At 34.9% G+C, this 18,597-nt stretch overlaps 1 protein-coding gene across 4 annotated transcripts in view; it reads left to right on the top strand.

Moving 5' to 3' along the window:
* The window catches only part of LOC121739845 (CUGBP Elav-like family member 3), a 604,208-nt gene that overhangs the window by 544,747 nt on the left and 40,864 nt on the right, over positions 1 to 18,597 (top strand). For all 4 annotated transcript variants that reach the window (XM_042132430.1, XM_042132431.1, XM_042132433.1 and 1 more), the window contains one exon: positions 9,032 to 9,111. In XM_042132430.1, the coding sequence (XP_041988364.1) occupies positions 9,032 to 9,111 (80 nt within the window). The remainder of the gene's footprint in view (positions 1 to 9,031; positions 9,112 to 18,597) is intronic.

Genomic DNA, 18,597 nt, shown 5'->3' with positions numbered 1-18,597 from the left:
TGTCTCTCAGTACGGCGGCTAAACATCAGCATTATCTGGTGCCTACTACTGTATCAATAATGTAATAAACAAAAAAATCAGTATCATATCAGTCTGGTGAAGGTTTACTGAAATCTGGCAATGTTTTGTGTAATTAGCTGTATCTATTCATTCAGTAACAACTCAAGACACATGGCGTCGTTGCGTCACCGCAGCGGCACTGACGAGATAATGATCTGCGTCGCTGCGTCAACGGCTTTGATTTTGATTAATGATGAACATTTATCTCCTAATAGTTAATTATTATTTAGTATATTATAGTGAACGCGTAAGTTTTATAAACTCCTAATTTGAAAGCTACAAAGTTATAATAAAAATACAGCAATAATCGTCAGTATATCAACATTGCTCTCCGCGTTTTAAATTTTCTATTTTTAACCCCCGACAAAAAAGAGGGGTGTTATTGTTTATTATACTCATGATAATATTAGCTTAGAAAGTAATACCAATTTGTTAAAATTGACGCATACTTTCAACATATTTACACATTGCGTTTCTTTGAAACACACGACAATAGACAAACAATTTCATTAACCACATATTCCCCGTTTTTTTAATTTTTTTAGATCAATTCTTAACTAAGATAAATAAAAAATAGGATTTTTGTTCAATCTCCGCAACGCGTCAAAAGTATGGTCAAGGTCGTTTGCTCGGGGGATGGCCGACGCAAGACGCAACGTTATGTGGCATACGATGCGTTATATCCGCAACGCACGGACCTGTGTGGCGTCATGCTTAGTCCGTAGTCGTGCCGTTTGAAATAGCTGCGCCTGACAGCTTGTTCCACAATGCTTTGTGAAAGCCGTCAACAGTATGAAGCAGCTAGCGAAGGTATTAATTCAAGCGGCTATGACGATTGTCGATCTCTAATTCATATCCAGCTATTTTGTAAAGTGACTGCAGCCGTCGGTTTTAAAGACGTTATAGAGTAAATCTAGTATTAAGTACTATAATATTTCATATTTGAAGAAGTCTACATTACACTAATAAAACGGGAAATTTAATTAAATTACAACTTAAATTAATTTAATTAGTACATGTGGACAGAAGGTCTGTCTACTACAGATTATTAAATGTAACTATGGAAGGAAGCACCATGCAATATTTTAAGGTTTCTCTATCAAGATTCAAGATATCCCATTGAGTAATGAAAGTATTTTGAAAAATCTCTATCCTCATACAATTTGCAACTCTGTAGATCACTTAATATTAAAATGTCAAAGACTTACATCCAAACTCTTACATACATCTTAATTACGCAGCCAGTATAAGCCATACAATATTTTGCCCTAATAGATTTTGTTTGAAGACCACTTTCGTAGGTACAGTATTCTTTGATGTCATTCCAACGTGCTCGTACTTCAGTGAAATTTGTTTGTACCCATGTTATACGTCTAAATAAATTGAGTAAAGAATTTTTGGCATATGTAAAATTTTTACATAGCTTCAGGATGAAAGTGAATTGTGTAGAAATCAACAACACTATCGACCACAAGGTAGTTATGTACAATGAAAGTACGGAAACTTACAGCACTTTATTATTTAATTTTAGAAAAATAACTTTAGCCAAAAATCATCAATATCGCCTTCACAAATTTAGACACGGCGTAGACACGGCGTAGACACGGCGTAGACACTGCCTTAAAATATTATAATATACTTTGTTAAAATGCATTACATGAAGTTTTTTATTGTCTTCAATGTGTGTAATGCGCTTAGAAACTTAGGCATGCTATATTATCGCATTTTTCTGTGTCTAAAAACAGACGAGTTCAAAACATAGTCAATTTATTTTACTTTAACGCAGTAACAAAGAAATATTAAAATGTGATATAATAGTTTTTTGTATTGCTCATGCCCGGATCCCCATAACTAAAGCCGTAACACATAACCTACGGTTTAATGTGTTGCTTGTCACCTAAACAGTTATTTATTGCTACACCGCCATAAAGGTGGCAAAGTTTACCGACATCCAGCAAAACAAACACTTTGTTATACAATGTACAAACAGACGACCTATCTTATATCTCTGTGAGACTAACGGCTCATTACGATTTTATTATAAAAAAATGAAACTTGACCGAATTAATGCGACTTTTTTATTACCCGGTAAATATTTTTAAATTTTTTCACTCGTATGGGTACACTTAGGTTACTTTTTATTCCGAGACAGTTTCCGGGACAAAAAATGACCTACGCGTTATTCCAAAGCTTAACGTTTAACTAAATTGCATCAATATTTGTACATATTCATACATTTTTATCAATCCTCGTAGACATATCAGATATGATATTATAAGTCAGTCAATAGATCGCCGCTCTACATACGAGTATTAAATATATTATTTAATAATGGTACTTTAAGTAATTATAGTTTAAATAGGTTTTTTTTTAAGTTTGCAAGAATTTAATTTGAAAGCACAGACTAATTTTGTTATTTGCACTTTCTTCGCTTGATATATTCCGTTGTGCATACACATTACACAAAGACGATGGTTTGCTCGCGATTCCCTCCTCGACGAAGCGATGCGTTGTTTTCGCGACTCTCAAGAATAACATCAAAATGTAGATGAACAAATTACACAGTCATGAAATGCACCTTGTCTGACTCTCATTTATGCACTAGTTAAAGATTTTGTAACCTTTTCAACGCCAACTCGGTGAATTGCGCGCAGATGTTCATTTTGATGCAATGGAAATGTTTTCTCGACCTAGTATTTCTTTGCTGAAAATCATAAGCTATTTCAATGCTCTTTTAAATACGCTTTTATTAGATGTATATTATGTAAGTATACATAACATTTTACTAATAGTATATTTTGACACAGAAAAAGTACGATTATTTGCGTAAAAAACGAAGTTGACACCACCGTTTAGTATTTTTTACTTTTAACAACACAAGATATTCAAATAGCGATATCAAAATTCACTCTCAAAGTGAAGAGGTCGTAAATATACCGCGCACTCGTATCTTCGCAGTTCAACAAATCCAAATAAGTTCGCGGTGGGGCCATAACGCAGATAAACGCCATTAAGCAATAAAGAATTTTATATCTGATCTGATTTGAAGTGGGAGAGCCAAACTTTTAAAAATAATGCTTCCGATACATAAACCAATGTTAGACGAAAACATTGGGGTGCCATCGACTATAAAGGCCTTTCGGACCATAAAAAGTGATCTGCAAGTTGCCAGGAAAACAGATCCTTGGCCGAGCTCCAACTCACCTGACGCTACGCATTATTTGCGTGCTAACAAAATGGCGGAAATTATAACTTTCGTCCGCAGTTTTTATATTTTTCTCGATATTTTTCTTATTAATTGCATTAATATCTTACTTGTTGGTATAATTTTGATTAAAAATTATGATTTTGTTGTTAACAAAAGTACAATAATGTTAAAAACAACATTTTATCGCTGAGGCATAAAATTCAGCGGCGGTGGTCTGATTATTTTCCTTTCTTCATATTATATTTGATGATAAATAAAGCATGATATTTAAGTCAAACTAATTAAATAATAAATTGGCAACAGCCTGGAAATAAGTGACTCAAATGGACCTTACTATAACAAAATTCGTTTTAGGTTTTTACGAGTAAGTTCGATCAGATGATTACTACAAGGTAGAATATCGTAACGTCGCGTTAATACACACGGGCGAGCAACGTAAATACTCCGATAGAAGCGTTCCGAACTTCCGAACTTAAATCTATCCAAATATCTATCCGATTTTCACGAAATTAAGTTAGGAACAATCGTCCATTTTAATATAACGTAGACACGTGCGCCGTAAACGCGGAACAAATAGATCGTGCTGTAAATATGTTTGTTAACTTTAACTTCTTACTTGCTGCAATTAGAGCTAAACCTAAAATGCATTTTATCTTACATAATAAATAAAAAATAATTTTCAATTTTGTTAAGTGTCGATTTTTACCCGAGACCGGCTGAACTGATTCGGCTAACTTAAGTCTTGAAATGTTTGTGGAAGTCCAGTCAAGGCTTATATTAGGAGGAGAGTGATAATTCATAGGGTCGTCTAGTCACAAAATATAATTACTTAATAATCATTAAACTAGTCATGCACGAGCCGTTTCTAGGGTTCCGAAGTCAACAAGGAACCCTTATAGTTTCGGTATGTCCGTCCGTCTGTCTGTCCGTGGTTTTGCTCAGAGACTATAGGACCTACAAAGCTAATAATTCGGCATGAATGCAGATATTAATCATGCCGACAAAATGGTATATAAATTCTTAAAACAGTATTTTTTTAATAGTACTTACCCCACACATGAAGCGGGGATAAAAAAAAATTTCCGCGTTCACCCCACCGTGTGGGGTTCGTTAGATTGATTTTTTTTAAATATTACGAGTATTCAAATATCATTTTCCGATTCCATTTGTGAAATATGAAGTTTTAAAATGAAAAAAATCGATAAAGTCCAGTGTCCCCCCCTTCTACCAGCTAAATGGTTGCTTTTGGAAATGTGAAAGAATTCACGGAAGTAGGAAATATGCTGAATTTAAAAGGAAAATTATCACGGATAAGAAGACTTCATAAGTATTTGAGTAATAGTCGATCATGTTAAGAAAATGTATCAGGCGAAGTATATACAGGAACTTTTCGTTAAAATTCCTTTGAACGTAACTGAGATGATGTAGTTAGTAGTTAAAAACACGTTATAAATGTATGTGACTATACAAAAATTATCAAAAACTAGCGTTACTACGGAACCCTATATATATATTGCACATGGCCCGACATGCCCTTGGCTGATTTTTATAATTCAAATGTTGTGATCGATGCCCAAAATCGTACTTTAAACACCGTCTGTTGGAAACTGTTTTTTAAGATGGTGAAGGTGTTTTGTCAGTAATTTGTAAACAAAAAAATAAATTGTATCATTGTATTTACAATGTGATTGTACAATTGTATTTTATCCCTGCACTATTATAATCACAAATGTTAATGGAATGTATTAACAGCTTATTATTCATACAATTTAAACAGCTTGACACTATACTGGACTTGCACTTTCGAAGTTTGCACATTGTTGTGTCCGGCCATTGTGCCAGCGACTGGCGCCAGTGGGGCCGCCGTACGCAATTGTCAACCGTTTAATAGCTTCCCGTTCGATACTTATTAGTTTTCCAACAAAATTCAAAGTTCGGAACATGATAATATCTCTGGACCGTTTCCTACTTCCGATATTTTTCTGCTACGCTGCATTCGATATTTGCCAATCAGGACACTTTACGAGTTTAGTTTTCTTAATCTCTGTGTATTGACACTGTTTGCTTAGTGTAATGTATGTCTTCTTTATTTTTTATACAAGTGCTGCAATCGATTGGTCTAACAATACGTTATGCTGCACATAAACGCGCAGTAAGCCATAGCTAATCAAAAAGTTATATCATACATGTGTAAAGATATGTCATAGCTAGCCTAACAAGAAGTTAAGGAAAATTAGGATGTTCCATTTATAAGTCCACCTTCGATACAATTATTATCGATATCGATAAAACGTCCATTCGGAGAAATCGGTCATCACAAATTAAACATAGCCAAATGAAGCTGAAAGAGTCGTAAGAATAAAACCAATCAGGCATAATTCCACGGCGTGCTCCGACAAAAGGGAAAAAGCTCGCAATCTCTTTGCTCCCTTTTTTATCCCCCACAAGATTTCACCAAAGCTAATCCAATAAAATGGCTTTACTTAGCAATTTGTGACTTATCAGCTATTGCTAGTATTATTTTTTGTAACATCATTAGTCTTTTACCGATGTTCTTGTTTAAATCGCGCCTCTGGCTTTGGAAGGAGCGTTTTAGAGTTGAAAAAGTAAGGGATGAAAAAATGTGTGTTAAGCATCGTGGAATCATAGATGTTTTGACAATTTGGATAACATTACAAGTTTTATATGAATTGAAATGTTTTTTTTATATACTTCCTTACTTGTAGATACTGTGTTGCAACTTGCAAATAACAGTTAAGAGGATACACTAGGGGCGAGAGAAATTGAAAATAGGTATTAGAAAATGTATTGCTGTCTCACCAATCTCAAGTCTCCCACCGCAGAGCGCGATAAAGACAACACGACAAAAGTTCTAATAAAAGAACAGAAAATCTTCGATTCGTTTTCCGCTGATTCCTTCTCCAAAACTTAACCGGTTTAAGTACCTTTTTCATTAAGAATTAAAGCAAGGCTTGAGCTGTGTCCCTATGTTTTATTTTTTTGTATATTTTAGCCAGTTTTGTTTTCTGGGTGTTTGAACACAGAGAAAAATCTGGCCATTTTTTGGGTTTTTGGACGTTCTTATCTTTTTTAATAATAAAATTATGAAAAAAAAGAAAACATAGGGACATGCTAATAGTGGCCATAGATATTCAGGAAAAAATCATCACTCTACCGGCATTATCCAGGGAGGAAACAGGGGACAACGTTTGTATGGAAAAACGGCGGTGTGGACTCCTCTTAAGAACATTTTCGCAAATACATTTTAAATCGTTGTTCAATGTAACTCAAATAACAATATTAGTATCATGATGCAAAACGGATACAGTTAATACAGTAGAAATCCGAATAAAACGACAAAGAATAACTTCTCAAATCTCAAAGGCCTTCGACGCCCTATAAGCCCTCTAGTGTTAGAGGGAATTCGTCCAAAAACTCCACCAAAAACTATAAAGCCCCGCTCCCTCAGAGGCATCCTATCCCATTTTCTTGGAAGTGTCGAGTTAACTTTGCCTTTTTGTTTTATGACCAGAAAATTCCTATAACAAAGAAACGTTACAAAAGATTACCCGGCACAGATAAACAGAAGGTAACGTAAGAGAATACACGGAGAAATTTGCAATTTTCCCTCACACGCTTGAAGAAATCACCTGACACGTCTAATATTTCTAAAAGATCACCGCCATTCCGGTAACTGATTTAGTTGTTAAACCCAAGTTTCGGGTCTCCTATAATCCTATCTTCATAAGCGGGGATCCATCAGTCGTCATTAAGGGGACAGCGGCGTTTTATCTCCCTCTACCTCGTTGTTTTTTGTATGCTCCGTCCCGTTTCTCGCACCTGAGGGAAATAAGATTGATACGCCCCTGGTCGCAGCCACTGCGCTCTGACAGGTTTTTATTGAAAAATTGAACGATAATTCCACAATGCGGCGTTGTTTGAGAATTTTGTATTTTTTTCTTTTGTTTTTCCGATATTCTTACGCCTCATCCATTTTGTGCATGACATACTTTTATGTTTCAAAACGTCACGCTCCAGTATATTCCGATCGTTCAGACCAAGCCGAAAAGTGGCATCTTTTTTTAGCAACATAATATTTTAAACGTGACCAAAGAAATATGATTATTTGTAATAGAAAGCAAAATTACTAGAGCATTTATGAGACAATATAGAACCCTGTCAGTTAGCGTCGAGTGACGACATTATCTTAAGTAATATGTTATCTAAAACTATTCCATTTCATTATACAAGACAACCCTAATACCTTGAGGCAGTGTTTCCCAAAGTGGGCGGCGCCGCTCCCTAATGGACGGTGGGACGATTACACATTGAAGTTATTAACCCGTGTGTGAAATATACGGGAATTTATCGCCCTTACTGTGATTACGTCTTAAGGACGTCTGAAGTTGACTTTATAATATGTTTTAGAACTTGATAGATGTGTATTATACAATTAGTATTTGGGTGGATTTGCAGATATCGATCATGCAGTTTAAATAAGACTACAAAATTTATGTTAAATAAACTATTTTGTTTGGATTCTAAAGTTTTTTTTTTCAATCAAAATATACACAACTGAAAATAAACTAAAATTGAAGTTACAAAAATTGGATTTAATAACGCAATGTCATCCTAGTTGACAATTATAAAACTTTTCCAAAATACAGCGCGCAAATACAGAATTCACGGAGCGAGATTTTTTGATAATAATAAAACAATGTTTATTCTGTCATGTACTCCTTTCATTTTCTGTAAATCTAAAACAAACATTCGTTAACTGAAAAACCATCCAACGTCTCTCGTTTTAGGGTTGCTCCTGTTTCATTTTCATATTGCTGTTATGTTATTTTTTTTTAACCACAATTTGAATTATATTATTTAGTCACAAAATAATAATTAACAGTAGTAATTTTATTTAAATTAATAGGTAATTAGTACCTACATTTTTTTACGATAGATTTGCAACGGCAAGATCTATTTTGCCTTTACCTAATCAATGTAAAGTCCAAACGACGATCGTCGAAACAATTTCAAAATTTGTATGAAATTCTGTGTCCCGTCATTTTGATTACAGTATAGACCGAACTGGTGATCATTTATTACAGGTTAATAAGACAATAAATATGAGCTGAAACTTTATCCATAATACATTAATTATCAGAGCTTATGCTGTAACATATCTTATCCCGTACCCGACTATATTTTGTCTACTTCCAACTTTGAAAGGCTCTGTCTCAGAGATATTACACGTAAGAAACTAGCGCATAAATTAAGGAGTATGCAAATATCTAGGGCCCAGATATAATATACCTTTCCGTTATTTACGGGAGAGCCGGGCCGTTTGACATTATACGTCGTATAAAGGTAAATTAAAGGCTATTAAGCGACCTTGTTAACTACAAATGTCACTGCCGAATGATAAAATAGAGTTTTAATAAGAAACTGTTGTTATACCTTTGTTAGCGGGTCTGTGTTAGCTTTCGTTTGTGTCAGCGACGGTTTTCATAGAAAAAATTACTTTTTTGACCAAAAATAAACAATAAGTCTTAATAACATTTTACGACGCCGATAAAAACCTATCAAAATCTAACTGACTAGTTCATTTACTTTCAATATTCTATTCCAATCCTATAAGCCGTTATCAACATAAAAATTACAAATCAAAAAACTCATCTTAATTAACAAACTTTTTGCTAGCCACATATACGAGTAATTATGTAAAGTACATAATATAGTAATTAATATATTCATAACTTGTTCCAGGTTGTGCATTCGTGAAGTTCAGTTCACACCAGGAAGCGCAAGCGGCCATCACAAGCCTGCACGGAAGTCAAACTATGCCGGTAAGTGCACATTCTTGTACACTATACGAGGATGGTATGCTGTTTATTGCTGTTTCTTACGCGGCCTCTACATGCGCTACGATGGAAAATCGCAGGCGTTAATGCCTGTGATTGGTGTTGTGGGTAGTGTAGACCACCGACAAATGTATCAAAAGATGATGATGGTACATCAAATGATTTTACTACCGAATTTACCGAAATTTTACACAAGAATACCGACAGTATAACTAAAATTACTTGGTAGTGAATGAATGGCTTGTACCTAATAGGAAATTTTATTGTGTGCACACGTAGATGCACACGTATGCTTCTAGTAGTGTAATCGAATTAATATTAAAATCATATGATCAATACCTTAAACATAACACCTACTCGTATTGTATACTCTGAAGTTGTTTAAACAATAAGCATTTATTTAAAAATTGGTGGTTGAAATGTTGAAGCTGATAAAGTAGCTCCAAGTATTTTGTAGGTTTTATTTCGGAACGTCAGCAATATTTGTATTTAGCTTATAAAAGTCTTCGTAAAAATATACTTTCATTTATGTCGTCTAAAACGCTAGACTCGAACGCGATTTTTTATTTACGCAAGCCAATTTTATTCGATTTCATTTTATTCTAAAAGCATATTAATATGCTTCAGACAAGCCTTGCCGCACATTCGCCGTTTGATGTAAACACGAAAAGAAAATTAAATTTGTATTCCGAACGTATATTAAATATTTTATTTGTAAAATACATAATATATCAACAATTTTGTAATACCAATGACTGGCAGAATATTAACATGTTATTGGATCACGTGACACGTCTGCATAATATTAATGTTTTATTTTATAACCGATTAACCTAACGACATACTCGTAATATTATTTATTAATGTTATGCTTGACATATTTATCTAAATCATCACTCTGTATACGAAGGTCATGACGTACTTGAGATGAGGCTCTCACCATGGTAGGCCATAACCATGACCATGATTCCCATCATGATTGCCAAGCTGTGAATCATGGGCAATTATTATATTTGATTATGCCCCTCTACACGTTCGTAATCGCTGATATTTATCCAACATGGGTCAACGATAATACATCGTATTATAGCGTTAACGAATTAGACTAAAAAATTGATTTAGTGTCCGCGCGCCAGAGCGGTTTGGTCGCTAGTCGCTACACAACGAAATGACAAGCAATTATTGTATGTATGATTATATCTTCTTTATATATAAAACTCAAAGGTGACTGACTGACATGGTGATCTATCAACGCACAGCCTAAACCACCGCACCTATACCTATAGGGCTGAAATTTGGCATGCAGGTAGATGTTATGACCTAGGCATCCGCTAACGGCCGTTCCCAATATTTGATCTATCTCTGGTTTTGCCCTACTAGAGATAGGAATAGCTCAGATTAGACATTAGAGACATATATTTTATGTGAGCTATTTCTATCTCTAGTAGGGCAAAACCAGAGTTAGATCAAATATTGGGAACGGCCGTTACAAAGGATTTTGATCAATTCCAAGGGGTTAAAATAGGGAATGAAAGTTTGTATATATAATAATACTTCTCAACGCGAGCGAAGCCGCGGGCAAAAGCTCGTATTATATAAAACTCAAAGGTGACTGACTGACTGATTGACATAGTGATCTATCAACGCACAGCCCAAACCACTAGACAAATCGGGCTGAAATTTGGCATGCAGGTAGATGTTATGACGTAGACATCCGCTAAGAAAGGATTTTGATAAATTCTAACCCCAAGGGGTTCAAATATAGGATGAAAGTTTTTATATAACAATAAGTACTTCTTAACGTGAGCAAAGCCGCGGGCAAGAGCTCGTTTAAAAATAAAATTATAATTCGATTTCGTTGTGTAGCGACCAAACCACTCTATCGCGTGGACGCATATAAAAAATTATTCTAAAGAATTTCATAAAGAAAATCCTCTCAAATCAAGAACTTCGCCTCAATCAGATAAGGCCTCTCACCATCTGAACTTAGTGTCTAAGTTCGGGATACTTAGTGAATTCCAACTACCATTTGTGTCTTGTTTTATGTAGTACGTTAATAGTTCGAATGAAACTGTTTTAAGCGTCTTAATTAAACGGCTAATTAAATCCCAACTTACGCACTCGGGCAAACTGGAGCCTAAATTGGATCAATTATTTAAACGAAACACGCTCTATTATGGAATATTTAACCACTTATTTCGCTTCATCCTCATTATACTAAGCTTCTAGTTTGGAATATTCGCGATAGTTATCATCTAACATTCAGTAACATCAATATATTTTATTTCATTGTTTTCTGATCATTAAATTTTAACGACCGGAGTCTAGACTAATGATTGTCTCCGCCAGATTTGTTTTCAAAGAATTCTACTGACAATTTTTCTTTTCCACATAATGGTGATTTCTAAGAAATGTCCTCGTATTATGCAGTTTTTTCTAGACAACCTTTATAGGTAACCTACATAGTGTACTTTTCATATAAGACCGTTAAATAGACGGTCCCGTATGCCTATTCGTTTTATAGTATTTTTACGGTATCATGGAGTAATTCAGAGTTTTATGGTGATGTGTGCTATATAGCCTAGGTTTAATGATCATAGAATTTTATTCTCCAGACATTTTCCTAAAACAATCCGTCTATATCAGCGGTATTTTTACACAAACATGTTAATCCTTTTTAACCCCCGACAAAAAAAGGAGTGTTATAAGTCTGACGTGTCTGTCTGCCTCAAATATTTAATTTGTTTTGATTCCAGTATTTTTTGTAATAGCGGCAACAGACATACACAATCTGTGAAAATTTCTGAACTCTAGCTATAGCGGTTCTCCAGATACTGCCTGGAAACAAACAGACAGACGGACAGACATCGAAGTCTTAGTAATAGAGTTCCGTACGGAACCCTAAAAATATAGCAAAAAAATCAAAATTTTAGGGCTTCAAATTTCAATGAAGCATGACTTGTTAAATCTGTGTAGCTTATTATGTGATACGAAATTAACATTATTTAAAAAAATATTTCCCATTAGAAAAACATTGTAGTTTTCTGGTATTTCATCGTTGCTACCAATTAAAAATCATTCCAATTTATCGAAGTAGTTAACGAAAACACCGCCGAAACAAGTTTTCGCTTCGATAAAACTAAAACAGCGTTGCATTGTTTCCAATGAACACATTTCGCCGTACGTGTAAGCTCGGGGCTTAACAAAAACTCCTAAAATTGACTGTCCAAGGCAGCCGCTTAACTTTTAATTAGTGGTGGTGTTCGCGCGGCGTCCGCGTACACTGTAACCTTTTTAAATTCCTCACGTGACGATTTTGTTTACTGATTACTTCTGGGATTGCAGATCAATGTCTAATTTAGGTATTTTTTCTACTACAAAAATAAATATTCAACTATAGCTCGACGTAAATAGACTGTGCTACCTGCCCTAGTAGACAAGTGGCAAGCGATTATTATCGTAAACGCTAACAAAATGTATGCGATTTGACATAAGTCATCGCTTCGCTAGCGAATACTAATGTCAAAATATGACAAATCCCATACATTTTGTGGCGTTGGTGTTGGCGTTTACGATAATCGCCTGCCGCTTGTCTAGGCCCTCTGGACTATTATTAATACAGGAGCTATGGTGGAACAAAGCTGTCCGCCTATCACAATCACAGTTTACAATAAATACCCTTTCTTTCAGCTTCAGGTAAAAGTCGAGATTAAAGTTACCTTTGGCTTTGTGGGAATACGCGTGGCCACCACAAAGGAAGATCTTCCAACCGAGCGAGGTGTTATGCTCGGTCAGGCCGAAGCCCAATTGATACATTTCAGCTGTCATATAATATATACCGCCACACCTTTATTAAAGTTCCTGCCTAGTTACTCAACTCAACGCCTCTTGTGAAACCCACGCGTAAAGCGGCAAAATTTTAAAATTACCTATCAGCACTGACATAAAAATTTACATTGTGCCTGATATCTGATCTTCATGGCCGTATACGAGGGTAAGAGCCATATTAGCTTAGATTAAATAGGCCGTCGAAGGCTTAACGATTATGAACGTTAGATATGGCCGAAGGCGTAACCGAGATACGGGAATAGTTCATACATTTACCTCCTCGTACATGTAACACGCAAATTATTGCTATATTGGATATTGCCTCACAAAAAAGGGTAGAAAATTACCTTATATTGACCGTATGTTTTAACTTATTAAAATATGTAACGTGAAACGTTGTAACATACACTCAAAAAAATAATTTTAGCTATGACTGTGATTTTTTATTTTTTGACCGACTTCCAAAAAGGAGGAGGTAATACGTGTGGCTGTACTTATGTATCTTTTTTTTGTATGTTCAACGATTACTCAGCAGTTTGTGGTCCGATTTCCAAAATTCTTTTTGTGTTCTATATCAAGTATCTCAATTCTGGGTTGGTATCGACTTCAAACGAATGAAAATTGAGTACAGAATTAGTTGAGGTTAAGTCAAATTTCGAAAATGGCACTAATAAAGAATAAGAATTATTTCATACTTTTATATCATATTTTTAAGAATATTACTGTTTTTACCTTGGAAGTCGGTTAAAATTTTTTGTAAAAAAATAATAATTTTTTACTAATAAAAGTATTCACATTGTGTACGCTTTTTTGTTCTGTCAAGCCATTTTTCTAATGCACCAGACAATGACCAAACATTGTAAACTATGGCAGTGTACAGTGTACACTGCATATATTTTTACTAGTAAGGGACTAAATAGAGATCATTCTATAAACATAAATCGGCTTCTAAATACTCTTCGTTTGGCGTCTGGTACGATACTCGTACTCTCTCTATTCACAGAGTCGCAGATTGCGCCTATTAATTTTAACTAACCGTTTACATTTTACAATCCAATTAAACATTAATTCCGTAAAGACACGAAGCAGGAAGCTGTTCGCTAATACGCAATCGGATCAACAGAACACTGAACAGTAAGAGTCGAATAGATTTTGGGGCCGGCTGATAATACCGCGTCAACAAAAGCGCCCTTCGAGTCTGCTCTTCCCTTAATGACGTTTTTGTCTGCCCCGTCTTTTACTTGTAATCCAGTATTATGTTATAAATTGATTTGTCCTTATATCTGTGAAGCGAAATCATTGGAGTGCGTTTGTTGAAATAAATGTCGATTTATGTGTCTGTGAGGCTGAAACATTATTTTGATAGTTTTTTTTAGGGTTCCGTATCCAAAGGGTAAAAACGGGACCCTATTACTGAGACTTCGATGTCTGTCCGTCCGTCTGTCCAGGCTGTAACTCAGTAACCGCTATAGCTAGACTTCTGTACAGATTGTGTATTTTTGTTGCCGCAATAAAAAGCCATCTATTGACGCTCAGGAATACTAACAACGCGTCGCTGTTTATTCTCAAAAAACGCCACCTAGTTGACGCAAAGAAATACTATCAACGCCCTCTGCCCCTACCATGCAGGTACTAATAAAAAGTGTCGAGGTCAAATGAAGGTCAAAATATATCGTTCTGTCTAGCCCCCTTTGCCCCGAACGCGCGATAAGGAACTCCGTTCCAATATTTAAATAAAACAAAAGTTTGAGGGGGGCTCCCATATAAAACACAATTTTTGGCCTATTTTTCCTCTATATACTCTACTGAACCATTCGTGCGCGATTCCGACTCGCACTTGGCCGATTTTCAAAGATTAAAATGTAAGTGGCTTGTAAATTGTAATCTATCCGTCGCGTGTACAAGATGCATTATATCATTCAGATTTCAGAGATGTTGGTTCGAAGGCAAACTATACTACTAATAATAACGTTTCTTTAGCATAACCCGGTCAATTACGTAAGTCAGCCTATAAATCAAAAGTGATCGAACAAAATAATGAAAATGTAAACAGAAATATTTGTTTGCTTCACATATAAGCACCCGATTTCATAAAGCATACAAACTTTTATGCACTTCAAAAATTTCTTAATAATTGGACTCCCTAAGTGTTCATCTTATATTTTCTATAAACTTCGCTCGCGCTTTAACAATGCAGCGTGCATCAGGCGACTTTATACGAACTATAAACTTATTTCGTTTAATAACAAGCCGGTAGAGGTTATGAGATAACATGTGGCTTAGTCTCCGCCGTATAAAATCTTCGTCGTCGCTTTTTAGTTGTGAAATTTCGGCTATAATTTAAGATAAGTTGCAGACTAGAAATTTCACAGAAACATTTTAACTTAAGCTTGTTTCTCAATAACAAATATATTATATTAATCTAAAGAAATGAGAATTTGTACTCGAAGCCAAATGGAATGGTAAAATTGTAACAAAATAATATTATGTATTTTTGGTTAAATGTACCTCTAGAGCAGGGGTCACAAAATGGCGGACCGCGGTCCGCATCCGGACCGCCGCGCGCCGACCCATTGTGTGCGGACCAAGCATGTTCGAAGATGAACTTCGTTAAAAATTAATTTCGGTCTCGACTATGTCTCGACATACTGATGAACATAATTATAGCAACAATAATAAATTGTCACTTTCCCCATTGATACAAACCTTTGTAATTTCCGTAGTAACATATTATTTTGTTAATTTTTTTAGTGTATAGACCGCGAAGGTCATTTTATTTCTTAAAATGGATCCCGAGCGAAACTAATTGGTGGTCCCTGCTTTAGAGTCTATAGGCTATATTATATTCTGTTTACACAGCCTAGTCGCTTTAGTTCTACGGTTATAAAAAATAAGTCGCTAACTAGAAATTTCACCGAAACATAAAGTCAATAAAAATACTCTACTGGAATCAGAACAACTCACTTAGTTTTGATCTCTTGAGCACTGGATGTCATATATTCTCGTAAAGCACATAACAAAAAGCTTCGGGTGGGAGTCTAATGCATTAAGCCTGTAATAAAAAGCAGCCATCTTGAAGGTCAGTCGAACAGACATATTTCGTTTAAACTTGGGTCGACCTTTGGATGATGATCGATCTAAGTCGTAAACTACTTGACCGGTCGAGAATATTACATTCGAGCTATCCCTTAGCTTCTATCTAGTATTTAACGTTTCAAGTTATTATGTCATAAGAATCAACCATGAATACGTATTTAAAATGAAATATCCCACTTATTGAAAAATTATATTATACTTACTTGTTTTCTGCGACGTTCATTCAGAATAGCATCTTGCGCAAATTGTACATTTTTCGCAAAATCAAGTGGCTTGCTCAATAATATTATGATACCTTTCAATATAAACTCTCCAGTACTTTCAGAGCCACTTAATTGTATTTTACTGTATTTAATATTACAATCGAATACAAGATCACTTTAATTTCCGAATTCATGAGGGTTCTCAAGTGATAACTTAGTGATAAAAAATCTACCTTATCTACTAAATCCTCTACTAATATTTTTCGGTATGGACGCACTGCTTTAATATAGTAGTAAATAAACTCTCATTTAACGTTAAGCCTTCGGGGATCCAATTTTACGTATCGCAAGTTCAAATTAGCACGTGCACAGCTCGTGATAATGAACGGCTCTTCCTGGAGCTTGTAATTGCTTGTTAGATCACACCTATATGTTTAGAGACGAGTTTTCAGACAATAGACGGGGGTTCGAATTCGAATTTTGCTTTAGAAGAATTTCTATGGACATGTATGAATAATATGTCATACATGTCCACAAATGCTATCCTTATTTTTATATTATTATTGTCTTCCTTATCACTTAAAGGTACAAATGCACTTTTCCTATTATGGATGTTTCGTTTGAGAAAACTCAAAAAAAGAAGCATAGGCTTTTAGTTTTAAATTGTAAAAAGTAATTTACTTGATACTGTAAAGACTCAACAAAATAATGTATAAGTTTTTGTGAAACTCCATACACAGTTTTTGCATTATTATAAAATAAGCTGGAATCAATATAAAGTTTTCAAGCACGTATCCAGATGTATGATATTCGAGATTCCTTTTGTAATTTACATGAGAAAGTCGTAGGAGAAAAATATCCCTGAAATATGTGGCAGATACGGAAAGTTGTTTAACTTGTGAATTGTGTGACTTTTCGGTGGAAATTTTTATTATAATTCTTCGTGAGTATGGTTAAATGGATGCAGGGATAAGTGAAGGCCCTTTGTTACCGTACTTACCGTGACACAATGTACGTAGACTTCGATTTTACATCTCAACGTCTTTTGTGTAAGGAAAGTCCTGGCTTTTGGAATATGATCCTTATATTGTTTCCCATAAAATTCAGGTTGGAAATCGCAATGTAATTTCACTTTGAATTCACTTGGTTGCTTGCTTGGAACTCAGTAGGTCTTAGGTTTGCCTAAGCTGAAATCAGCGTAGATTTGGAGCATTTAACTTTAGATAATTGTGTGCAAAAACCTTTGAAAATCGTTAGCTTGCAGTTGCAAGTTGCTAGTGCTAAGTTAAACTTAGGGTTATAATGCAACGTCGCGAGGCGTTGCGATGCATTTTAAATGAGCCATTCAATGTGTTCTTTCTTTATTCTTGTAAAGCAAAATAAAAATCAATTTAGAATGGCTATATATATATATATATATATATATATATATATATATATATATATATATATATATATATATATATATATATATATATATATATATATATATTATTTGCTTAAGGCGACGCCTTGATAATTTGGCTGTAGCGATATCGATTTTTCTCAGAAATGACTAAAGCTTAGAAATTAAAATCGAAAAAAAATCAAATAGCCACTTTATGAACAAGACTGTAGGTTTCATTTTCTATTGATGCGACCCATGCCGCGGCTGCTTTGTAGTGGCGTAGAAATGAAATCTATAGACGCAATCATCGAAGCCAACTTAGCAAGGTCTCAGATAAAGTTTAGACATTGAAACATCGATTAAGACAGGCGTCAAATTATTCACGAGACAGGTCATCGTCTCCTCAACCTTGGAGTGTCACGATAAACTTGACTGAGATCTGTCGCAGCCTCAGAGGTCGAGAGTTACTGCCCAATAAAACACACACTCGTAAAATACTGCTGTTACATCTGTTACGCTATTTACAACCGAAAATCTGGCACTCAATTTTAATGCTTGTTATATCCTTTGTTCTTTAATTACATGTTAATATTTTATAAGAGAACGGTAATTTAAAAAATCCGAATAGCGTTTTCATAAACCCAGTGTCTCCATCACAGCAAATTATGTAAGGATATCCTCACAAGCTAAAATCTATAAAGCCTTTCAGGCTACAGAGCCTACCAAACAATTATCATATAAACATGCACACATACATGCTCTCGAAAACATAACACTCTTCCTGACGTAGTCGGATAAAGCCAAAATAATAATAATTAGCTTTACGACGTATTTACGTTTGTATTGTGATTGAAACGTGTGTATTCGCAAACATATTATACAGTCTTACTACAAAAGATTTAAACACCCGTTGAACAGTAGATTAGAGAAAAATTCAGTACAAAATAGTCTCAAAAC

This window comes from Aricia agestis, chromosome 2, assembly GCF_905147365.1.
Source record: "Aricia agestis chromosome 2, ilAriAges1.1, whole genome shotgun sequence".
Lineage (NCBI taxonomy): Eukaryota > Metazoa > Arthropoda > Insecta > Lepidoptera > Lycaenidae > Aricia > Aricia agestis.
Note: the sequence above shows the minus strand (reverse complement) of the source record. Positions and strands in the feature narration are given on the sequence as shown.